The sequence below is a fragment of the Schistocerca nitens genome, chromosome 2, assembly GCF_023898315.1.
Source record: "Schistocerca nitens isolate TAMUIC-IGC-003100 chromosome 2, iqSchNite1.1, whole genome shotgun sequence".
Taxonomy (NCBI): domain Eukaryota; kingdom Metazoa; phylum Arthropoda; class Insecta; order Orthoptera; family Acrididae; genus Schistocerca; species Schistocerca nitens.
The window spans coordinates 195,843,207-195,870,269 of NC_064615.1; the positions used below are offsets into that span (position 1 = coordinate 195,843,207).

The 27,063-nt window shown below is 40.1% G+C and overlaps 1 protein-coding gene across 1 annotated transcript in view; it reads right to left on the reverse strand.

Annotated features, from left to right (window-relative positions):
- LOC126234918 (uncharacterized) overlaps nt 1-27,063 on the reverse strand; it is a 128,572-nt gene that overhangs the window by 37,820 nt on the left and 63,689 nt on the right. Inside the window, exon 3 of the mRNA XM_049943658.1 lies at nt 18,534-18,666. Within this exon, the coding sequence (XP_049799615.1) occupies nt 18,534-18,666 (133 nt within the window). The remainder of the gene's footprint in view (nt 1-18,533; nt 18,667-27,063) is intronic.

Genomic DNA, 27,063 nt, shown 5'->3' on the forward strand with positions numbered 1-27,063 from the left:
GATGGGTGCCAGGAGTTGCCGTATTAAAACTCGGCGAGAACTTTCAAAACGTTTTATTTGCTTCCACTACAGTGCTCCATTCACTTCGATCTGTGTCACAGGGCCCCGCAATGCTGAGGTAGCACCCCAGCGACCTGTGCAACGCAACGCTGTGTCGTGTTGGCATTGTACACCAGCTGCAGAGTTCCAATTAGGTCAGGGTGGCAGTACCACACTTGAATGAATCTTATTAGAAAATGGCACCTATGTATACTCGGCTGTGCATCCCTGTTTCGCTAATGTGCCCCTTCACCTCACGTACTCATAACACTTAGGTTGGCCAGCGGCACCACTCTGCCTGCGACTTGCAACATGAAAACTGCTGTGTTTGCCCTCTCTGGCTGTTCTACGTCCCTGTGGCCCCTATTTGCCTTCGAAATTGCTGGTATATGTAACTTACTGCAATCCTGCCTGCACCTGACTGTAACTCGTGCTCTGAATATTGCACAAAACTAACTTTCCCTGTCCTAAACGGTGGTGCCGCTACAATTCATAGCTCTTTACTCTCTGGAGCGACACTAGCGCTCCAAGCGGTGAGAAAGCAAATAGTCACATGTGTCGTAAGGATAATGTTAGTTTTCTATTATTTTCTGCTTAATTAACGAAATAGTTATTATATTTTTGCCTTTCATAAGTTAGTAAATTGCCAAGGGACATGAATCATCGTGAAATACATTTAAAATAGCCGACTTGCACTGATTCTGTAATGACAGCTACAACTCGTTCAGGAAGAATATGTGAGTATTTGAAGCTTATTTCGCTGAAAACAAGACAACATAAACATATTTCACACATGAGAAGCATATAGTTCTGTTGTTGTCTGTTATTATCAAAGGCACTTTCCTTGAGACTTCACAATTTTTTTATGGATCTAATAATTCGTCCATTCTTACACTTCCCTCGACTTTCTAATAAACGAATATTTTTGTAAATGTAATTACTTTTGCTTCAAAAGAATGTTTTGAAGATTCTTGCCGTTTCTGGCTCAGATTTAGCAGCAAATGTGGAACTACCTTCATCTGTATTGGGAAACAGTTTCATTGCTTTTGACGATTTATTACCACATCTGTGAGGTTTTCCCTTAGGCTACAGTTGTGGAGCCGTTTCTGGCTCAGATTTAGCAGCAAATATGGAACTACCTTCATCTGTATTGCGAAATAGTTTTGTTGCGTTTGACGATTTATTACCACATCTGTGAGGTTTTCCCTTAGGCTACAGTTGTGGTGGCTTATTTGGTACGTTAAATAGTGTAGGTATTATATCCCGTACAGGTTTCCTACGTTTCACATTCATTGATTTAGCTGAAAGTGTAGTGAACAAAGGTACATGACATCTTTCTGCAAAACATCAGGTCTTCTGGTATTTACCAGAAACTCGGTATTTTTATTATTAAATTAAAACGACATTATTCAGTAAATATCTGTACGTTACAGGAGAGTCATAAATAAACCGTCTGGTAATGCATATTTCGTGCCTCCCATGGTTCTTAGAAAACGAAATAATGACTGATAGTGTTTTTAGTTATTGTCGATTTTTATGGTACTACATACACTCCCCGTTGTAAAAACTATCTTACAAATCAATATAAACGTCGGTATTTGCACACATCCGATATCATATTGGGAAGTGTCGCTTACTGGCCACTTGGGGCGCTGCTATCGCTGTAGGCAACAAAATTGAGACAGAGTGTCGCGACTCTTACGTTAGCCTGTGGTTTATTTGCAATGTTTACCACTAGTAGCATCTTTGCATGTCGGAACACATGAGTGATAAGTATTCTTTGGCTACCAGAGGTTATCGTGTTACTGGGTAGAGCACAGCTGCATGAAGGAGTCAGCAGTTGTTGATCAGAGAGGGAGATAGCAGTTGTTGGCTAGAGAGAGAGAGAGAGAGAGAGAGAGAGAGAGGGGGGGGCGGAGAGGGAGGAAGAAAGGGTTGGCATGGCTGAATGAGCAGCTTGGAAGGCGGTCGTCCTCCAGAGATAATGAAATTTCAGTTGGAATGCTCACAGATATGACTGAAGATTAAGGAAGATTTTTAAGAGAATTTTATAGAGAAACACTTTTGAAAACTCATGTTGAAGTTGAAGTTCTTCTATACTTGTTTACTTACTAATAGATTGGTTTTTGGAGAGACTTCACCTTTAGCAAAATACAATTTTTTAATCTTTTTTATTTTCCTCAAATGTTTTGCTGAAGTTTTAGTATTATAAGTTGTTGTTTAAACAGAAAAAATTGTGTTTGCTACTTGCACGCATATAAATTTCAATTTTTGAGACAGTATTTACATATCTGAAAAACAGATAAAGTTTTATATATATGTTTCGTCACCACATACTGTGATTTTCCTGCATTTCTGTATTATTTGGTGCAGTTGTTTTGCTTCATAGCTTCTCATCTGCAACCACAGAGAATTTAATGCAGAATAGTTATTTACTTCGCAATTTTGCGACTGGGAAAGTTATGGTTATGCCCACCATTAACTAATTTTATGTGCTGGATTGTGTGTGTATGTGTATGTGTGTGTGTGTGTGTGTGTGTGTGTGTGTGTGTGTGTGTGTGTGTGTGTGTGTTTATGGGAGTAAGTTTTATTTATTTAATTACTCCTTTTTTATTTTTTTAGCAAAAGTAATTTGTATTCAGTTTATTTTACTGCAAGCGCTAGCCAAGTAATTATTGTAGTGTAAAGATTTCATTGCATCTAACAATACCTATGTGCTGGTATCCAGGGTGCATTACCAATCATGTGTTCAGTATTTTAATTCTCTTATTCCCTCCAATATTAGATAAAGTATTTTATTAAGAAAGGTAAAGAGTACTTTAATGATTGTGTACAAAGATTAATTTTACTTATGTGGTAACACAAATAAAAAATCTTTGTTTACGGTATGTCAGGTTTCATTTCTGTCTCATTAAAAGGATTCAATATAATTTCAAAACGCTTTCCTATTCATTTATAAATATTCATTAACCTTCTTATAGTCTTTCGAAATATGTGCTCTTTGACCAGATTTATTAAAACCCTACCCAGTAACACAATAACCTCTCGTAGCCAAAGAATACGTATCACTCATGTGTTCAGATATGCAGAGATGCTAGTAAACATTCCAAATAAACCACAGTGTAATGTAACAGTCGCAACACTCTGTCTCAATTTTGTTGCCTACAGCGGTAGCAGCGCCCCAAGCGGTCAGTAAGCGACACTTCCCAATATGACATCGGATGAGTGCAAATACTGACATTTATATTGATTTGTAAAATAGTTTTTTCAACAGGAGTGTATGTAGTAACATAAAAATCGACAGTAACTAAAAACAGTGTCAGTCATTATTTCGTTTCCTAAAGACCATGAGAGGCACGAAACGTACATTACCAGACGGTTTATTTATGACTCTCCTGTAACGTACAGATATTTACTGAATAATGTCGTTTTCATTTAATAATAAAAATACTGAGTTTAAAGAAAGATGTCACATACCTTTGAAAATATCAAAATTGGAATTTGTTTGTTCTGAAAAAAGTATGTTAGTCGTGCACTGTTCATTAATGTGTGTGCCAAATTTCGTTATGCTCTTCCAAAGTGAACCTACGAAAAAATTTCTTTATTGTTATTCGTATTGCCGACATTACCTCAGCTGCACTTGCTTTGCACACTAGTTCATTAAACTACTGCTAAAATGAAATTATTGAGTACTAATTAAGCACAATTCACCTTATCATTTTAAAATTATAGTAAGTATGTCATATAACAATTAATATAAATAATGTAAGGGACAGTATGTATTTGCAATTTTATATAACCTCTGATATACAGTGGTAGCTGTTCATATTTATAGAACAGTATTTGTGTGTGTAATAAAACGAAAACATCCACTTCTATTGACAGTGATCCACTTCTATACAGATCAATTGTTGAGATAAAATTAGCAAAGCACTAGCGAAGCTAAGAGGACCAGGTTGCTTTGTGCGTGTGTAACTCTTTGAGTACCTGTGCTCATGGGATAAAGTGGCAGAAAAGTGCTGGTGCCATGATTTAAATGCTTAATCGCCCAATAAAATGCCAGAATACGACAAGTACCAAGCACAGCCCATGAAGTACAGAATATTGTATTTGTGTATTCTGACATGTGCAGTTCAATGTTTTATAGTGAAATTAAGCATTTAAAATCATGACATTGACACATATGTATCACTTTGTCGCTTGAGGATGTTCATACAGAAACAAACCAGTGACTTCATAAATGCAGATAAAACAAAAGTCGATGTGGTTTTCTTAACATTCATATTAATCACCTGTTGAAGTACAACATGATCAAGTATTAATTTCATTAGAGTTGTTTGAGTGAAGTAAAGCGTATATGCCATGAGTCACTTCTGTGTGACAAATTATGATCATACAGCATAAGAAAGGAGCTTGGCAAAAGATTTTATAAAGCTATAGCAGTCACAGGGACTCACAAGTATCATGCATTTATTTTTATCAGGAAAGCCAAAGGGATTTAAGGATTTTGATGTTCACAAAATTCAAGTGGATTCATGTGCTGCATGATTTTGAATAGATTACACGGCTTATTTCTTGTATTTATGACAACAAATGATCGATGATCTCTGTGCTATCCAGAGATGAAAAACTAGAAGTAGATCTTTTATATATACTTCCTTGTGTACCAGTTCTTTCTTTTTCATGACCAAGAAGACCAGATTAATTGACTGCAATAAAAAAAAACCTCACACTTTGTAAATTAAATCCCACAACTGCCACTGGAAGAACACATTGACTATCAGATGAAGAGTTGTGAAAGGTGTCAGATTATATTAGGAAATAATACATTGTTCCACCAATTATGTCATTACTGCTTGGGAGAACTATGTTATATAATTTCAGAGAAAAGTGAAATGCATAGTTTTGGACTCCAATAAGATTGTTAGTGGATCACCATAACAGCTTTCTTGTTGGAGAAGAATAAACAGTACACAGATAACCTATTGTTAACAATTACAGTCTCATCATTATATATTGAATTCTGTCGATTAATATTAATGTATTTTTAAAATGAAGGTACAATTAAGTAATTATTTGTAGTCCTTTTTGATCATATGTTGTTATGGTGTACATATATTAAAACATATTCACAGTTAACATGGGATAGCCAAAGCCAAATTTGAATTTAAATTTAAATTCTAATAATGTAATAAATTGATTGTCACTAAATACATAATAATATTAATTTTATTATCTCATTTGGTTTTTGACGTTGTACACTGTAGTAACAAGTCCTAAGCCCTACATACTGTATGTGATGTGCTGCATTTATCAGTAAAATAAAATTTGTTTCAGTAAGTTCCCACTGAAACACCATCATGAAATTTGGCATACAAATTAACAAATGATGTACAAGTAAATATACATTTTTCAAAATAAAAAATTTTAATTTGAAATGTTCAAAATTAAAAATAGTTTAATCCAGAGAAATTCAACATTGTCATGAATATTGTGACACACTTTTAAAGCTTCTAAGAAACTGACTAAAACCACACAAATTTTACATTGTAAGTCAAGTAGCTTCTGAGGTATGGTGATTTTAAGGTTTCAAAATGTCACAAAAATATCATAATTTTGAAGATTTTAAAAATTAATAACTTAAAAATGAAAGGTTAAAAAAACTGTAGTTTGAGACTTTTCATGGAAACAACTACAGCTATAAGTGTACAAAAGTTATAAAAATCTGAGATGTCAAGAACCAGAGCACTGGTTGATTTCACATGGACTGATCCAGCTACTGTGTGTGATTGTGCCATAACAGTCATTCTGAATATTATTTACAACTATCCATTATACTCAATCTGATTTATAAATAGTCACATGAAATTTTGTTTTGTTGATATCACATGTATCAAAAGTAATTTGTTCAGTTATGTCATGTTTAAAAGTAGGGTAGTACAGGCGATTCTAGATCATATACTGTAATCAGAGTTTTAAGAGTACTTTTTTTCACATTACTAGTCAGACGTTTTGGCGCACACATACACAATTTGCAGTTAACAAGCTCAATAGCTAATTAATTTCAATATGTGTGGTAGTAAAATTTTTGTATGTTCAAAGACTTTAAACTATGCACATTCAGAGTAGCTCTGTTGGTTTTCAAAAATGTCAGGTGATATGCAATGAAGGAAATTATTTAAGTGAACATTCTATGGAAAACTACTGAACTTAGATATTCACTATTCAGAAATGGAAATAGCCACATTTTTAAGTTATCCAGTTTTGCCCAGATGAATCCTGCAACTGAAAGAAGCATAAAAAGAAGTAAATTAAATAATCGAAAACAATGGCAAAACATGGATATTTTTCATTCAAAATATTGCAACTGCTGTTGCTTGGCTGTGAAGGTCACCAGACAACTTTCTTCCGTTGTTGCTGAAACTGACGATACTTTATAGAGATCGTATGGTAAAAAAAGGTCATAATAATAATAATAATAATATGTACACCCGTTTTTGAAGGATCATTGTCTAGAGACAACGATTCGTAACAGCTTTTGTGAGGGGTGCGTCTATGATAAACAGTTGGTGAAAGAGTGCAGAAACCCATTAAACCTGGAGAATTAATTTTTGCAGATGTTTGTAGCCCATAGGAAGAAAATGATCTGCAGGGTCATCGGTACTTCGATGCTTTTAAGAATGATTTTTCCAGTTTCAGGCTAACGAATCTTATGCAGCAGAAAGATGAAATTAAAGAAAATTTAACACTGTTCATTAAAATGATAAAGGCTCAGGCTGAAGTTAATGAGAACGTATTACATACAGACAGTGGCAAGGAGTTACAAAATAAAGATGTCAGTAAGTTTGCTGACTCAACTGGGCTGAAACATTCAACTGCTGTACCGTGTAATCCTCAGCGGATCGGTGTTGTCTGAAGGGAGAACAGATTCCTTAGTGAAAGGGCACGTGCTTCGCTCTGACCTGCTGAATATCTGTCAAAATCATTGTGCGGTCAGGCGGTGTTGGCTGCATCATACATTCTGAATCGAACTGGACCCACGAAAATTAAAGATAAAACTCAAATGAGATATTTTTTAAGAAGGAAGGTATTTTTGATAAACTGGTGATATTTGGAGCGGAATGCTATGCCTGGGTGCCTACGCAAAAACGTAAGAAATTTGGTGCTAAATCTTCATATGGGTATGTGGTGTGTGGTGTGTGGTGTGTGTGTGTGTGTGTGTGTGTGTGTATGCAGATAAGTAAAATTCAGCTGCAAACAATTAAGGAAACCACTAGTCAAGAGATTAAAATGCTGTTGACATGTCAGATGTAGGTGAAGGAAGATGTTACAGCAACGGAACGCGAAAATGTTGATTATGAAGAGGATGGGCAAAGAGATTGTGTGAACCAAGATGTAGCTATAAGTGACGGATATGTTAGAAACCATTTGTATGACACTAAGGGACACATTGAGAGCAACTTTCAAGCAAGAAGTAAAGACAGAAGACTCCACAATTTACGTTAACGGCGAAGTTTGAAGACACCATCCTGTGACTGTGAAAATTAACCCCATCAGCCAAGAATGATATTGTTTGTAAGAGACCAAGGCACTATGAAGATGCAGTGCAGACATAAAATTCTGAAGAATGGAAGAGGAAATGGATGCTTTGAACAAAAAAAAAAAAAACACACACATGGAAACCAAGCGAAACTCCCTGGCAGATTAAAATTGTGTGGCGGTCCAAAACTCCAATCTGGGACCTTTGCCTACCATCTTAGCTTCTCAAGCACGACTCATAACCTGTCCAGACAGATTTACTTCTGCCAGTACCTCGTCTCCTACCTTCCATCACAGAAGTTCTCCTGCGAAACGTACAGGAACAGCACTCCTGGATGAAAGGATACTGTGGAGACAAGACTTAGCCGCACTCTTGGGGACTGGTTCCAGAATGAATTTTCGAGCCACGTCTCCGAAATATTCTTTCTTGCAGGAGTGCTAGTACTGCTAGTTTCGCAGTAGAACTTCTGTGAAGTTTGGAAGGTAGGAGATGAGGTACTGGCAGAGCTGTGAGGAAGGATCGTAAGTCATGCCTGGGTAGCTCGGTTGGTAAGGAAATTGGTTGCGAAAGACGAAGCTCCTCGGTTCTAGTCCAACACACAGTTTTCATGTTCCATGAAGTTCCATATCAACACAGACTCTGTTGCAGAGTGAAAATTATTCTAGAAAAACGGGACCTACTCTAAAAAATTAAAACAAATAAGATGATTGAAAATCGATAGGTTTTTGCTCCAAAATTAAAAACAAATAATGAAGTCGTTCAGTATTTGACTCAACTGGTGGCAAAAGGATAATGTACTGGAATAGATTACGATGACATACCCGTGGAATGTCAGATCCCTTAATCGGGCAGGTAGGTTAGAAAATTTAAAAAGGGAAATGGATAGGTTAAAGTTAGATATAGTGGGAATTAGCGAAGTTCGGTGGCAGGAGGAACAACACTTTTGGTCAGGTGAATACAGGGTTATAAATACAAAATCAAATAGGGGTAATGCAGGAGTAGATTTAATAATGAATAAAAAAATAGGAGTAAGGGTAAGCTACTACAAACAGCATAGTGAACGCATTATTGTGGCCAAGATAGACACGAAGCCCACGCCTACTACAGTAGTACAAGTTTATATGCCAACTAGCTCTGCAGATGACGAAGAAATTGATGAAATGTATGATGAGATAAAAGAAATTATTCAGGTAGTGAAGGGAGACGAAAATTTAATAGTCATGTGTGACTGGAATTCGAGAGTAGGAAAAGGGAGAGAAGGAAACATTGTAGGTGAATATGGATTGGGGCTAAGAAATTAACGAGGAAGCCGCCTTGTAGAATTTTGCACAGAGCATAACTTAATCATAGCTAACACTTGGTTCAAGAATCATGAAAGAAGGCTGTATACATGGAAGAACCCTGGAGATACCAAAAGGTATCAGATAGATTATATAATGGTAAGACAGAGATTTAGGAACCAGGTTTTAAATTGTAAGACATTTCCAGGGGCAGATGTGCACTCTGAACTGGGTAAACTGAAAGAATAAGAGGTTGTAGAGAGTTTCAGGGAGAGCATTAGGGAACGATTGACAAGAATGGGGGAAAGAAATACAGTGGAAGAAGAATGGGTAGCTTTGAGAGATGAAATAGTGAAGATAGCAGAGGATCTAGTAGGTAAAAAGACGAGGGCTAATAGAAATCCTTGGGTAACAGAAGAGATATTGAATTGATGAAAGGAGAAAATACAAAAATGCAGTAAATGAGGCAGGCAAAAAGGAATACAAACGTCTCAAAAATGAGATCTACGGGAAGTGCAAAATGTCTAAGCAGGGATGGTTAGAGGACAAATGTAAGCATGTAGAGGCACATATCACTAAGGGTAAGATAGATACTGCCTACAGGAAAATTAAAGAGACCTTTGGAGAAAAGAGGACGACTTGCACGTATATCAAGAGCTCAGATGGAAACCCAGTTCTAAGCAAAGAAGGGAAAGCAGAAAGGTGGAAGGAGTATATAGAGGGTCTATACATGGGCGATGTTCTTGAGGACAATATTATGGAAATAGAAGAGAATGTAGATGAAGATGAAATGGGAGATATGATACTGCCTAAAGAGTTTGACAGAGCACTGAAAGTTCTAAGTCGAAACAAGGCCCCAGTAGTAGACAACATCCCATTAGAACTAATGACAGCCTTGGGACAGCCAGTCCTAACAAAACTCTACCATTTAGTGAGCAAGATGTATGAGATAGGCGAAATACCCTCAGACTTCAAGAAGAATATCATAATCCCAATCCCAAAGAAAGCAGGTGTTCACAGATGTGAAAATTACCAACTATCAGTTTAATAAGTCACTGCTGCAAAATACTAACGCGAATTCCTCACAGACGAATGGAAAAACTTGTAGAAACCGACCTCGGGGAAGATCAGTTTGGATTCCGCAGAAATGTTGGAACACGTGTGGCAATACTGACCCCACGACTCATCTTAGAAAATAGATTAAGGAAAGGCAAACCTACGTTTCTAGCATTTGTAAACTTAGAGAAAGCTTTTGAGAATGTTGACTGGAATACTCTCTTTCAAATTCTGAATGTGGCAGGGGTAAAATACAGGGAGCGAAAGGCTATTTACAATTTGTACAGAAAGCAGATGGCAGTTATAAGAGTCGAGGGGTATGAAAGGGAAGCAGTGGTTGGGAATGGAGTGAGACAGGGTTGTAGCCTATCCCCGATATTATTCAATCTGTATAATGAGAAAGCAGTAAAGGAAACAAAAGAAGAATACGGAGTAGGAATTAAAATCCATGGAGAAGAAATTAAAACTTTGCGGTTCTCCGATGACATTGTAATTCTGTCAGAGACAGCAAAGTATCTGGAAGAGCAGTTGAACGTAATGGACAATGCGTTGAAAGGGGGATATAAGATGAACATCAACAAAAGCAAAACGAGTATAATGGAATGTAGTCGAATTAAGTCGGGTGATGCTGAGGGAATTAGACTAGGAAATGAGACACTTAAAGTAGTAGATGAGTTTTGCTATTTTGGGAGCAAAATAACTGATGATGGTCGAAGTAGAGAGGATATAAAATGTAGACTGGCAATGGCAAGGAAATCGTTTCTGAAGAAGAGAAATTTGTTAACATCGAGTGTTGATTTAAATGTCAGGAAGTCGTTTCTGAAAGTATTTGTATGGAGTGTAGCCATGTATGGAAGTGAAACGTGGACGATAAATAGTTTGGACAAGAAGAGAATAGAAGCTTTCGAAATGTGGTGCAACAGAAGAATGCTGAAGATTAGATGGGTAGATCACATAACTAATGAGGAGGTATTGAATAGAATTGGGGAGGAGAGGAGCTTGTGGCACAACTTGACTAGAAGAAGGTATCGGTTGGTAGGACACGTTCTGAGACATCGAGGGATCGACAATTTAGTATTGGAGGGCAGCGTGGAGGGTAAAAATCGTAGAGGGAGACCAAGAGATGAATACACTAAGCAGTTTCAGAAGGATGTAGGCTGCAGTAGGTACTGGGAGATGAAGAAGCTTGCACAGGATAGAGTAGCATGGAGAGCTGCATCAATCCAGCCTCAGAACGGAAGACCACAACAACAACAACCCGTATTTAGTCCTGTAGCAAGATCTGAAACGATGAGATCCCTGATGAGTGTTGCAATTCAATATGACTGGCATATAAGGCATTGTGATGTAAGGGCGGTATTTCTCAAGGGTTTTTCGAAGGAATAAATCTGCATGTATCGACCAGAGGAACTTGGTCATGGTATAGAACTTCTGCGTCTGTATCGTTTAAAGCAAGCCCAGAATGCTGGAATGTATGTCTTGTTAACTTTTTTACTAAATGTAATTTATGGGAGAGCTGTTCACGTCCATGCATGTTCTACGTCGAAAAAATGGTACTGCCGGTGGCTAGGGGCTCTACAGTAAGGTGACAGAAGTCGTGGGATACCTCCTAATATCGTGTCGTACGTCCTTTTGCCCGGTGCAGTGAGGCAACCCGATAGGGGATGGACTCAACAAGTCGTTGGAAGTTCCCTGCGGAAAACCTGAGCCATCCTGCCTCTATAGCCGTCCATAATTACCAAAGTATTGCCGGCCGCTGTGCTCTCGCGGTTCTAGGCGCGCAGTCCGGAACCGTGCGACTGCTACGGTCGCAGGTTCGAATCCTGCCTCGGGCATGGCTGTGTGTGATGTCCTTAGGTTAATTAGGTTTAAGTAGTTCTAAGTTCTAGGGGACTGATGACCACAGCAGTTGATTCCCATAGTGCTGAGAGCCATTTGAACCATTTTTGAACCAAAGTATTGCCGGTGCAGGATTTTGTGCACGAACTGACCTCTCGATTATGTTGCATAAATATGAGATGGGATTCAAGTCGGGTGATATGAGTGGTCAATTTATTCTCTCGAATTGTCCAGAATGTTCTTCAAAACAATTGCGAACAGCTGTGGCCAGGTGATATGTTTGGAAACAAGAAGTAAATGAATGGCTGCAAAAGTTCTCCAAGTAAGGAAACGTAACCGTCTGCAGTCAATGATCGGTTCACTTGGACCGAAGGACCCAGTCCATTCCACGCAAACACAGTGCACACTATTATAGAGCCAGCACCAGCTGAGTGTGTGGTTTCGTGGTGTCTGCTTCCCACTCAAACCCTACCATCAAACCTTACCAACTGAAATCGGGACTCGTGTGACCAGGCCACGGTTTCCCAGTCGTCTAGGGTGCAACCAATATGGTGTCGAGCCCAGGAGAGGCGCTGCAGTCAATGTCGTGCTGTTAGCAAAGGCACTGGCGTCAGTCGTCTGCTGCCATAGCCCATTAACGCCTAATTTCGCCGCACTGTCGTCACGGATACGTTCGTCGTACGTCTCAGATTGATTTCTGCGGTTTTTCCACACACTGTTGCTTGTCTGTTACCACTGACAACTCCACGCAAACGCCGCTGTCCTCGGACCGGTGCCTCAAATTTGGTATTTTCGGCTCACTCTTGACTCTGAGAATCTCGAAATACAGGGTGATTCAAAAAGAATACCACAACTTTAGGAATTTAAAACTCTGCAACGACAAAAGGCAGAGCTAAGCACTATTTGTCGGCGAATTAAGGGAGCTATAAAGTTTCATTTAGTTGTACATTTGTTCGCTTGAGGCGCTGTTGACTAGGCGTCAGCGTCAGTTGATGCTAAGATGGCGACCGCTCAACAGAAAGCTTTTTGTGTTATTGAGTACGAACGAAGTATGGTGTTAAACCTCCTGATAGGTGGTGTATTAAACGTTGGTATAAACAGTTTACAGAGAATGGGTGTTTGTGCAAAGGGAAAAGTTCTGGACGGCCGAGAACGAGTGATGAAAATGTAGCACGCATCCAGCAAGCATTTGTTCGCAGCCCAGGAAAATCGACTCGCAGAGCTAGCAGAGAGCTGCAAATTCCACAATCAACTGTATGGAGAGTCCTACGAAAAAGGTTAGTCGTCTGAAATTGGTTCAAGCACTGTCTGCAGCTGATAAGATTAAAATAATCGATTTCTGTGATTTTATCCTTGCTCAAATGGAAACAGATGAATCTTTCATTTCAAAGATTGTGTTTAGTGATGAAGGAACTTTCGACACTAATGGGAAAGTCAACCGTCACAATGTCTGTATATGGGGCACTGAGAATCCGCGGGAAACAACTCAGTATGAACGTGACTCGCCTAAGGTGAACGTTTTCTGTGCCATTTCAGCCAATAAAGTTTTTGGTCCCTTTTTCTTCGAAGGTGCTACTGTAACTGGACTACAGTATCTGGAGATGTTAGAGAATTGGCTGTTCCCTCAGCTCGAACAAGAAGCACAACAATTCATATTTCAGCAGGATGGAGCGCCACCACATTGGCACTTATCTGTCCGTAACTACCTGAACGTCAACTACCCGAGGCGATGGATCGGCCGCCAGGCAGCCCGTGACAGAGCACTTCATCACTGGCCTCCAAGAAGCCCTGATCTTACCCCCTGCAATTTTTTCTTATGGGGGTATGTTAAGGATATGGTGTTTCGGCCACCTCTCCCAGCCACCATTGATCATTTGAAACGAGAAATAACAGCAGCTATCCAAACTGTTACGCCTGATATGCTACAGAGAGTGTGGAACGAGTTGGAGCGTCGGATTGATATTGCTCGAGTGTCTGGAGGGGGCCATGTTGAACATCTCTGAACTTGTTTTTGAGTGAAAAAAAACCTTTTTAAATACTCTTTGTAATGATGTATAACAGAAGGTTATATTATGTTTCTTTCATTAAATACACATTTTTAAAGTTGTGGTATTCTTTTTGAATCACCCTGTATATACTGAAGGACCAAAGAAACTGATCTAGGCGTGCGTATTCAAATACGGAGATACGTAAACAGGAAGAACACGGCGCTGCGGTCGGCAACGCCTATATAAGACAACAAGTGTATCGCACAATTGTTACATCGGCTACTGCTGCTACAATGGCAAGTTATGAAGACTTAAATGAGTATGAACGTGGTATTATAATCGGCGCACGAGCGATGGGACACAGCATCTCCGAGGTAGCGATCAAGTGGATATTTTCCCGTACGACCATTTCACTAGTGTTCCGTGAATATCAGGAATCCGGTAAAATATCAAATCTCCGACATCGCTGCGGCCGGAAAAAGATACTACAAGAACGGAACCGACGACGACTGAAGAGAAAAGTTCAACGTGGCAGAAGTGCAACCCTTCCACAAATTGCTGCAGATTTCATTGTCGGGCCATCAAAAAGTGACAGCGTGCGAACCATTCAACGAAACATCATCGATATGGGCTTTCAGAGCCAAAGGCCCACTCGTGTACCCTTGATGACTGCACGACACAAAGCTTTACGCCTCGCCTGGTCCCTTCAACACCGACACTGGAGTTTTGACCACTGGAAACATGTTGCCTTGTCGGAGGAGTCTAGTTTCAAATTTTATCGAGCGGATGGACGTGTACGGATGTGGAGGCAACCTCATGAATCCATGCATGTCAGCAGGGCACTGTTCAGGATGGTGGGGGCTCTGTAATGGTGTTGAGCGTGTGCAGTTGGAGTGATATGAGACCCCTGATATGTCTAGATACGACTCAGACAGGTGACACACACGTAGGCATCCTGTCTGATCACTTGGATTCATTCAGGTCCATTGTGCATTCTGATGGACTTCGACAATTCCAACGGGATGATGCGACACCCCATACGTCCAGAATTGCTACAGAATGGCTCCAGAAAGATTCTTCTGAGTTTAGACAGCTCGCTGGCCACCAAATTCCCCAGACATTAACATTATGGTGCATATCTGGGATGCCTTGCAACGTGCTGTTCAGAAGAGATCTCCATCCGCTCGTACTCTTCGGATTTATGGACTACCCTGCAGGATTCGTGGTATCAACTCCCTCCAGCACTACTTCAGATATTCGTCGAGTCCATGCCACGTCGTGTTGCGGCATTTCTGCGTGCTCGCGGGGGCCCTACACTTATTAGGCAGGTGTACCAGTTTATTTGGCTCTTAAGTGTAGAATTCCCTAACGATTTCCGAAACTGAATGTCCCATGCGACTAGCTCCAACAACCATTGCGCGTTCAGTGTTGGTTCCCGTCGTGCGGCCATAATCACGCCGGAAACCTTTCCACATGAATCACCTGGATACTAATGACAGCTCTGCCAATACACTGCCCTTTTATATCTTGTATACGTGATACTACCGCCACCAATATATGACTATCCTATGACTCATCACCTCATTGTATTGATGCAACAACTAAATTTATTCAATAGTCCCTTAAACATTTTCAGATAAGTGAGGAAGAGGTTTATTATTTCCTGGGCTTACAGGTCATTAAATTTGACAACTATATTCAAATAAATCGTTCTGCATATGTGACGAAAATTGTATACAAATACGGTATGACAAACGTAGCGCCTACTGCTTCGCTTGCGGAGGCGTCAAAAGAAGGGGCTGAAATGTGGGTAAGAGAGCGTGTGACACGTCTACGGCGGCACTGAGCAGAACTGTAGTGAACACTATTAATCCACCTTGTACGGCACTTGAAGTGCTGAGCTGTGACCTTTTGTTCGCATGTGTCGACTCCTAGCTTGTCGTCGAGCCCAAGGGAGAGATCGCATGGCGCTATGCTTTTACATCATTAGAGAGGAAGATTGTACGCACCTTAGATTAGATTATATTAGATTACTTATTCATTCTATAGACCCATAAAAGAGGGAATCCTCCTGGGTGCGGAACATGTCAGATAAACGCATTACAAAAATGTAATTAGAAAAACTTGAGTTTCATTAATTTTAATGATCCTCAGTCAGTAAACAGTAAAATTATGTACTTGAATTAAATTTAATCTTCTAATATTTACAAGTTTAATACTTACATCAGCTGCCATTAAATCCACCATTCAGACATTTGCTAGTTTCTTGGCTATTACAACCAAGTATTGTCAAAAATTAAAGTAAATTATTCATTTCAGGGATCCTCAGTTGAGAACAGTCAGATTATGTACAAGATTTAAAATTAAACTTCCATTATTTACAGACTTAAGACTTACATCTGCTTTCCATGCATCCATCATTCACACAGTAGGTACTTACTTGTCAAAAGTTAAAATATAATAAATTTTCATTAAAATGGTCTACTGCACTTGTTGAGAAACTCATGGATGGAATAGAAAGAGTTGGCCACCAAAAATTCTTTTAGATTATGTTTAAATCGTGCCTTGTCTGAAACTAAACTCTTAATGGCTGCTGGTAACTTATTGAAAATATGCGTTGCTGAATACTGGACTCCTTTCTGGGCAAGAGTAAGTGATTTTAAATCTTTATGCATATTGTTCTTATTCCTAGTATTGATATTGTGTACTAAGCAGTTACTTGGAAAAAGAGATGTATTATTTACAACAAACTTCATTAAAGAATAAATATACTGAGAAGCTGTGGTTAATAAGCCCAATTCTTTGAATAGGTTTCGACATGATATTCTTGGATTTACACTACTCATTACTCTTATTATACGTTTCTGTACTCTAAAACTTTTTTCTCTGTTTGTGGAGTTATCCCAAAATATGATACCATATGGCACAATGGAGTGAGCCAAATTTCAAACTTAAGCATGGCAATGGGTCGGAATTGCGGGATTTCGAAAAAGTGATCCCTTAATTCTATTACGCAGTATAGTTGGACTGCTACGGGACTTTTACACACATCAAAAAATGCAATGCATCACCCCGGTTCCAAGAACTAGCCCCTATTAGACGGAGGGGGTCCGACAGCCGATCACTTACAGTCATTCCACCAGGGAGGAGGTACACGGCTCGTGTTGTCTGTAGTTCAACCATGCCTAGACGGTCAATACCACGATTTGATCGCGTCCGCATTGTTACTTTGTGCCAGGAAGGGCTCTCAACAAGGGAAGTGTGTAGGTGTTTCGGACTGAAACAAAGCGGTGTTGTTCGGACAGGGAGGACATACAGAGAGACAGGAACTGTCGATGACATGCCTCGCTCAGGCCGCTGCAGTGGATGACCGCTACCTAAGGATTATGTCTCGGAGGAACCCTCGCAGCAACGCCACCATGTTGAATAATATGAAGAAGGTCTTCATATAGTTAAGGCTAACCGGCCATTGACCTTCATCTTCTGTGCGGATGCACACGCATTGCCCGAACTCTTACGGGACTCGGTAAAATTGTCTGCCCCGAGTAATGAATGTAATGGGCAGGGGCACTACGAATGTAGTGTGTGGACATTAAGTTGGGAATGTGGGTCTCACGGGGAGCATGCAAGGGATAATTCCCTGCAGTTGCACCATCCTCTATTCCCTCGGTGGCTCACATAGGTAGAGCGTCTGCCATATAAGCAGGAGATCCCGGGTTCGAGTACCAATCGGGGCACACATTTTCAACTGTCCCCGTTGACGTATATCAACGCCTGTCCGCAGCTTAGGATCTTGATTTAATTATCATGTTGAATATTGCTTTTCGTGCAGCCACAGGGTGTCGTGTTACGACTCAAGCTGTGCGCAATAGGCTGCATGATGCGCATCTTCGCAAGGTCCATCTTTGCAACCACGACACCATGCAGCGCGGTACAGATGGGTCCAACAACATGCCGAATGGACCGCTCAGGATTGGTATCACGTTCTGTTCACCGATGAGTGTCACATATGCCTTCAACCAGAAAATCGTCGAAGATGTGTTTGGAGGCAACCCGGTCAGTCTGAATGCCTTAGACACACTGTCCAGAGAGTGCAGAAAGGTGGAGGTTCCCTCCTGTTTTGGGGTGGCATTATGTGGGGCCGACGTACGCCGCTGGTGGTCATGGAAGGCGCCGTAACGGCTATACGATACGTGAATGCCATCCTCCGACCGATATTGCAACCATATCGGCAGCATATTGGCGAGGCATTCGTCTCCATGGACGACAATTCGCGTCCCCATTCTTCACTGGAACAGGCAAGTAGCAGTGGTACGCAAACTACCCTCTCCCACACACATCATAAACTGGCTTGCGCCCTGTAGACGTAAGTTTTGTTTGGTGTATGTTCAAAAAGCACGTCTTCACAGACGAAGATAAAAGAAGTTCCTTCGTTCCTTTCCCATTATCTGACTCTGGAAAATAAACTCTTGTAATGAATGTTTATTACTGTTATTGTTATTACTATTATTGTTATTGTCATTTAGCCATATTATATGTCTACAGTGCTCTTTGTGAGTTTTTCTTCAAAATGTTTGTTTGTTTAATGACATGGTACGATCAAACGTCATTAACAACGAAAAACAATAGAGTAAAAATTAGTAAGTAAATAATAATAAACATCGCACTATGCGTAAGCTGGTCTAGTGATGCACTGCTGGGTGCAGACAACTATTCGCTTACGCTGTCTTGAAAAAACAAGTAAATTACTAAAATATATTTTAAAAAAGCAAGAATTTTGTCCGAAATTACCTGCATGTGCTGCCTCCATTCTGGATCGTCTATCGTGTCTTCAAACCCATCCCATAGGGAAAACTTTGGTGGCACAGTGAAGATGGCCTCACCTCCTGGTGCCAACAGCTTGTGGATATTCTGTATGGCTCGTCTGAACAAAAAAGTATTTCTATAATTATTTCATGGATCCAATACGAAAGAAATATGTACGAGTAAAATAAATACTAAAAATTAACTGCTTCTGTGTATCGTCAACGAGCTGCTGATATTGAAAACAGTTCTGGTTCAGTGGTGTAAAAGGGAGCACGACTTGAAATGTGAGTCCCTTCCTCTATGTCACCACCACACAAACCCTGTATCTTCCCGTGTAATATCTTCCTTTGTTCAGTAGGCACCCCTAGCTCCATTGCAGCTAAGTTTATGAAAGTAATATTTTAAGTAATTTCTGTAAATAGTCATTTATCAGTACAGCATTTCCTGAATAGTTGAAATATGCTTAAGTTAAACTTTTGTTTATGAAAGGAGATAAGCTAAGTTTATGAAACAGTATGCTTCTGAGATAGGTAACATTTTAAGTTATATGTATAAATAGTTTTTTATCAGTGGAACATTTCCTGAATAGTTGAAATATGCTGAAGATGAGCCTTTGTTTATGTAAAGAGATAAAAAAAATCTTCTAATTTTCGTCCAGTTTCACTTTTGCCACCATTTTCGAAAATTTTAGAAAAGGTAAAATACAATCTGCTTCGTAACCATCTGACAACAAATAATATATTGTCATGGTCTCAATTGGTATTTCTAAATGGTTCCTTTATTGAGAAGGCTATCTATACAAACAGCGAGAATCTACTTAATTCATTAGACAATAAATTACAGGTTGGCGATATATTCTGTGATCTGTCAAAGGCATTTCACTGTGTAAACCACAATATTTTTAAGTAAATTAGAACATTACTGGATAACAATAAATTATGCAAACTGGTTTAAATCCCAATCTTTCACAGAAAACAGTGACGTCATCAGGAGAGAGTCGTGTATGGACCCATTTGGCATCATCCAACTGGGAATTAATTACGTATGGTGTCCTACAAGATTCCACCTCACGACCCTTACTTTTTCTTGATCTTTCACCTGTGTCGTTATCAGATGCCAAGTTTATTTTGTTTGCAGATGATACAAATATTGTATTAAGTACAGTTTTAGAAATATCTTTTAATGAAATCTTTGTAGACATTAATAAGTGGTTCCCAGCCAATTCCTTGCCGCTATAGTTTTGAAAAACATAGTACCTGTAGCTCAAAATTGGTAAGAGGTTTCCTGCCGGAATATACTTAAAATACAACTACAAACAGAGAGAAGGAGTTGACAGTGTTAAATTTTTAGGATTACAGTTTGATGATAAATTCAGCTGGGAGTAGTATACCTCAGATATGCTATAGCTGCTAAACAAATCAGTATTCGTAATGCGAGTGTTGTCCGACATTTGTGACATAAAAATTAAAAAAAGCTAGCATACTATGTTTACTGTCAGTCCTCAGTGTCACACGGTATTACTTTTTGGGGTAGCTCATGTAGTCAAATTAAATTTTTTCTTGGCCCAAAAACGTGTAATAAGAATTATTTGTGGTGTGAACTCAAGATCATCCTGCAGAAGCCTATTTAGGAAAGTGGGGATACTAACTGCTTTTCCAAAAATATTTAATTCTTAATGAATTTTGTCGTATACCTTTTGTCAAAACAACAGCTCAGTTGATGGAATCAGTAGTAGAAATAAGAATAATCTTCACAAAGATATAAGATCACGTCATTTGGTCTAGAAAGATATCCTTTATTCAGGAACACATATTGTCAGTTAACTGCCAGCAGTCATAAAGAGTTTAACAACTACTAACATTCTGTTTTAGAGAAGCCTAAAGGAATTTATTGGCAGCCAACTCCTTCTTTCTTAGTAGAACCAACTGATGTGTGTACGCTACTAATAATATCAAATAATTTGAGTATTAGCCCAATCTGAATTCGATACACTTTCAGTGCCGTAATGCGATCAGTGTGTTGTAAAATGGTATTTCTGTTTGGCCATGGATACGGTAAGCATTAACACTTGCACCTCAATCTACATCTACATCCACGTGGTTACTCTGCTATTCACAATTAAGTGCCTGGCAGAGGGTTCAATGAGCCACCTTCAAGCTATCTACCGTTCCACTCTCGAACGGCACGCGGGGAAAACGAGCACTTCAATTTTTCTGTGCGATCCTTGATTTCTGTTATTTTACCGTGATGATCATTTCTCCCTATGTAGGTGGGTGCCAACAGAATGTTTTCGCAATCGGAGGAGAAAACTGGTGATTGAAATTTCATGAGAAGATCCCGTCGCAACGAAAAACGCCTTTGTTTTAATTATTGCCACTCCAATTCGCGTATCATGTCTGTGAAACTATCTCGCCTATTTCGCGATAATACGAAACGAGCTGCCCTTATTTGTACTTTTTCGATGTCATCCGTCAGTCCCACCTGATGTGGATCCCACACCGCACAGCAATACTCCAGAATAGGGCGGACAAGCGTGTTGTAAGCAGTCTCTTTAGTAGTCCTGTTGCACCTTCTAAATGTTTTACCAATGAATCGCAGTCTTTGGTTTGCTCTACCCACAATATTATCTATGTGATCGTTCCAGTTTAGGTTATTTGAGATTGTAATCCCTAAGTATTTAGTTGAATTTACAGCCTTCAGATTTGTGTGACTTATCGCGTAATCGAAAGTTAGCAGATTTCTTTTAGTACTCATGTGGATAACTTCACACTTTTCTTTATTCAGGGTCAATTGCCACTTTTCACACCATACAGATATCTTATCTAAATCATTTTGCAAGTCGTTTTGATCATCTGATGACTTTACAAGACGGTAAATGACAGCATCATCTGCAAACAATCTAAGACGGCTACTCAGATTGTCTCCTATGTCGTTAATATAGACCAGGAACATTTAAATATTTTGCGACAAACTATTTATTACCTTTAAATGAAAATATATTGAAGATTTTTTTTCTTCTTCCAGATACATGAGGACCATTCGACTTGGAAGAAAGGAAGACTGGATTTAACGGCCCGTCGACATCGAGGTCATTAGAGACGGAGCATAAGCTCGGATTGTGTCAAGGATGAGAAAGGAAACAGGTGTTGCCCTTTCAAAGGAACCACCCCCACATTTATCTGGAGCAATTTAGAGAAATCACGGAAAACCTAAATCTGGATCGCGTCCTCCCGCATTCCACTTGACAGATGTGGAAGGTGCATTAGCATAATTGTATATATTTATTGTGTATGCTTTTTTTTCTGACAGGCTCTACATCCTGGAGGATTTCTCACCATGGATCTACTGAAATGAAAAGTACACATAATGTAATCTAAATATCTTTCTTTCCCGCCAGATGTTTCTCGCTTCTCGAAGTCTCTAGCAATTGCAGTTGAAAGGTACCAGTTAACGTGCAGTAAACAGTGGTGAGGAGAGACAATCGCAAGACTGTAGCATGAATGAATGATGTCTCCACCTGTTATCAATTGGGCGTGAATATGAGGCTCGCCTCGCTGACTGCAAGAGGCGCAGACTGTCTCTGCTGTAATCACACGGCTTCAATATCGTCTGTTGCTGTATGTTAAAGCCAGTGATCTCTTGTTAAAGAAAGTGAATTACACATGGTCCAGTCTCATTAAGGGGCTCCGGAACGCCCTATACTTGCAATGTTAAAATAACGCTTATAAATTACATCTTTCCTCACAAAGTATTTGAGGTAGGAAGTTGAACTTTTTACAGATTATTTATTGGAATATTGGCTACAACTTAACACAGGGATTTTACAAAATTTTAGTTCAGTTATTAAAGATGATTTTTTTTCAATTGTAATGAAAATTCACAACATTTTTTTGCAATTTTTTATTTATATATTCAAAAATATATAGTTTTTTGGAAAAAGGCTGTGTTAAATTATGCAGAAGGTACTGTGTAACATTTACTGAAAGTTTGAAACAAATATGTTTGGAAGATCGTTAGAAAACATGTAATTAGTATGAGAAAATAAAAGTTTTGGGAATCGAGCGACAAAGATTGGATTAACTTTTTAGTGCATTCCAGGTCCATAGGATGGATTATCTTCATCCTCTGCAAACTCCTCCTCCAGCTTCCTCTTGTTCCTCTTCCTGTTTACTCTTGCTTGTATTTCTAGACTCTTTACAGCCCTGTCTGCAGCCCGAAGGCGTTCCTTGTCTAAAGCAAGCATCGCTCGTACCATGTTAGAACCTATCTTCATTGCCATATTTCTAAATACCTTTGGCTTTCCAACATTTCTCCTTTTCTTAAAAGCCTTCAGAGGATTTCTAATAACTTTACTTTTACTCATTATTATACTTCAACAAAACAGAGACTCAAGAAACAGAATTAATTACGAATATTTTCGAGATAACGACAGAGTAAATAAACATGAAACAATCGACAATCACACCAGCGATATATATTGAACCATCACAGGTTAGCCATAACACATACTTTATCTCACATAACTAAAATGTACCTGATGAACACGGAAGTTAATAATAATACCATTTGACAGCAGTTTAACAGCGCCACAGTGGGTCACGCCCATGTAGAACACATTTCAAAAAAAATTTAAAAATAGTTGTAGTCTTCGGAATTGAATAAATTATATATCTATTAAAAGGTAATAGTCTGCAGATTCAGAAAACGCAAAAAAGTAAAAATTGAACTTTTCATGATTTTGTGCCTTTCCGGAGCCCCTTAATGTGACCACCGCCTTTGTTCGACATCAACGTGTAAGAATCACTCACAGGCGGTAGGTGGCAGCACTAGCAGTGGAGGATATACAGGGTAATTATTTCCCCGGTGTACAAAATCTAGAGACTGATCGATGGGAGGATACGGAACAAAAGAAGGTCTAATGAACTTGTACCCAAAAATGCCTGTTTTCTATGCTAGAGACCATTTATTCAATCACATTTTGTTACGGAGACTGCGGTCTAATACGCGCTGTACCATGCAGACACAGTTACAGTATGCATGGTGCCCTTCTAGAGGGTGGTACTGTTCCTGATACATCATGCCCTAGCGCCCTCTCCTGGCATAGTAATTGGTAATGTTGTGTTCGATTCACTTCTCTTGCTGACTCAGCTTGTAGTGGATGTCATACAATGTTTTACATAATGGTTCTGCATTCGAATCGAGAGCTTGCCGACATGGTGTTCACTTACGGAAAGGCAAATGGCAACATGCAGCGGGCAGCGAGGTTGTATCAGGAGACCTATCCTCGCCGACAACAACCACAGCATTCAACGTCCCCAACAGGGTTTCGCCGTTTGTTTGAGACAGGATAATTTCAGGAAGCAGGAAACTATAAAGGACTTACCGGAAACGTTCGGACACCGGAGCTGGAGGAAAATGTGATTAACACTGTACCGGCCGCGGTGGTCTAGCGGTTCTAGGCGCTCAGTCCGGAACCGCGCGACTGCTACGGTCGCAGGTTCGAAACCTGCCTCGGGCATGGATGTGTGTGATGTCCTTAGGTTAGTTAGGTTTAAGTAGTTCTGAGCTCTAGGGGACTGATGACCACAGATGTTAAGTCCCATAATGCTCAGAGCCATTTGAACCATTTTTTGATTAACACTGTGGAAGGCGACCGCCGTGTCAGTACCTGGTAGTTGGCCCGCCAGTACAGAGTAAACCAGACGACCGTGTGGAACATTCTCCACGACAATTGTTACTACCCTTATCACTTACAGAGTGTCTCAACACCATCAACATTTGTCTTCAAATAACAGCCACGGTCTCCAACTATGCCATCATATGACAAACTCGCAGCATAAAAGGTTACTAGCGACAGACTTACCACATCGGGAACAGTTTTGTCACTGGTTTCTTCACCAGGCAACCACGATTCCGGGATTTGTGTCATCCATCCTATTCACAGACGAGGACACCTTTACGCGGATTGGTATCTTTAACTTTCACAACAGCCATCTGTGGGATAGTATTCAGAACCCCCATGGTATAGTGACAGCGAATCGTCGGCATCCGTGCAACCAGACTGTGTGGGCCGGGATAATTGGCGACCGTATTTTGCGACCAGTCTTCCTTTCACATCACCTGACAGGCCGCAACTATCGGTGTTGCTTGCGGATGAGTTTGCCTCCCCTGCTGGAAGAAGTGTCATTGATGATTTGAGGTGTTATGTGGCTATATGATGATGCTCCAGCCCACTTCGCCGGAAAGGCCGTGATGCATCTCAATCGTTCTTCCCTGTTCGATGTATCGGACGAGCGGGTCCAGTTGCGCGGCCTGCTCGTTCACCTGATCTCAACCCGTGCGACTTCTGGTTATGGGGCCATGCAGAAGTGTATGCAGGGCCCATTCCAGACGTGGAGAAATTGGAGAAGCGTATTCATGCTGCCTTTGACACTGTTTGGATGCAGCCTGGCCGATGCGAACGTGTGAGACAGAACATGCTACAGCTCATACGCGCATGCGTTGAGACACATGGGAACCATTTTCAACACATACTGTAACTGGGGCTGTATGGTAAAGCGCGTATTAGACAGCAGTCTCTATAACAATGTTTGATTGAATAAATGGCCTCTAGCATAGTAGGCATGCTTTTCTGGATATAAGTTCATTAGACCTGTTTAGTTCCATATCCTCTCATAGATCAGTGCCTAGAGTTTGAACACGGTGGACAAATCACCCTGTATAAGGCTTGTCGGGTGGAGACGAGGGGATGGGTGGGGGGGGGGGGGCAGTTGTTGTCGTAATGCGTTGTTGTTGTTGTGGTATTCAGTCCTGAAACTGGTTTGATTCAGCTCACCATGCTACTCTACCCCGTGCAAGCTTCATAATTTCCCAGTATTTACTGCAACCTACATCCTTCTGGATCTGCTTAGTGTATTCATCTCTTGGTCTCCCTCTACGATTTTTACCCTCCACGCTGCCCTCCAACGCTAAATTTGTGATCCCTTGATGCCTCAGAACATGTCCTACCAACCGGTCCCTTCTTCTTGTCAAGTTGTACCACAAACTCCTCTTCTCCCCAACTCTATTAAATACCTCCTCATTAGTTATGTGATCTACCCATCTAATCTTCAGCATTCTTCTGTAGCACCACATTTCGAAAACTTCTATTCTCTTCTTGTCCAAACTATTTATCGTCCACGTTTCACTTCCATACATGGCTACACTCCACACAAATACTTTCAGAAACGACTTCCTGACACTTAAATCTATACTCGATGTTAACATATTTCTCTTCTTCAGAAACGCTTTCCTTGCCATTGCCAGTCTACATTTTATATCCTCTCTACTTCGACCATCATCAGTTATTTTGCTCCCCAAATAGCAAAACTCCTTTACTTCTTTAAGTGTCTCATTTCTTAATCTAATTCCCGCAGCATCACCCGACTTAATTCGACTACATTCCATTATCCTCGTTTTGCTTTTGTTGATGGTCATCTTATACCCTCCTTTCAAGACACTGTCCATTCCGTTCAACTGCTCTTCCAGATCCTTTGCTGTCTCTGACAGAATTTTATTGGCGAACCTCAAAGTTTTTATTTCTTCTCCATGGATTTTAATACCTACTCCGAATTTTTCTTTTGTTTCCTTTACTGCTTGGTCAATATACAGATTGAACAACATCGGGGAGAGGCTACAATCCTGTCTCACTCCTTTCCCAACCACTGCTTCCCTTTCATGCGCCTCGACTCTTATAACTGCCATCTGCTTTCTGTACAAATTGTAAATAGCCTTTCGCTCCCTGTATTTTTGTGGTGTCACCGCCAGACACCACACTTGCTAGGTGGTAGCCTTTAAATCGGCCGCGGTCCATTAGTATACGTCGGACCCGTGTGTCGCCACTGTCAGTGATTGCAGACCGAGCGCCACCACACGACAGGTCTAGAGAGACGTCCTGGCACTCGCCCCAGTTGTACAGCCGACTTTGCTAGCGATGCTACACTGACAAATACGCTCTCATTTGCCTTCAGCTACGTCATTTGCTACGACCTAGCAAGGCGCCATTACCAGTTTATATTAAGATGGAAATGATGTATAGTCCAGAGAGATGTTCACCAATTGTGGATTAAAGTTAAGTATTACATCATCTACATACTTTATTTGCAATTCTCAAGACATTGTCCTGTTCCAGACCTGACGCCAGTCTGCGTGTAATTAAACGTGTGCATTTCGTCCTCCTCTAGCAACACGGTGTTGGCTCTTCTGCCAACACAGCAATTTTACTCCTGCCACCTTCAGAATTTGAAAGAGAGTATTCCAGTCAACATTGTCAAAAGCTTTCTCTAAGTCTACAAATGCTAGGAACGTAGGTTTGCCTTTCCTTATTCTTCTAAGATAAGTCGTAGGGTCAGTATTGCCTCACGTGTTCCCATATCCAAACTGATCTTCCCCAAGGTCGGCTTCTACCAGTTTTTCCATTCGTCTGTAAAGAATTCGCGTTAGTATTTTGCAGCTGTGACTTATTAAACTGGTAGTT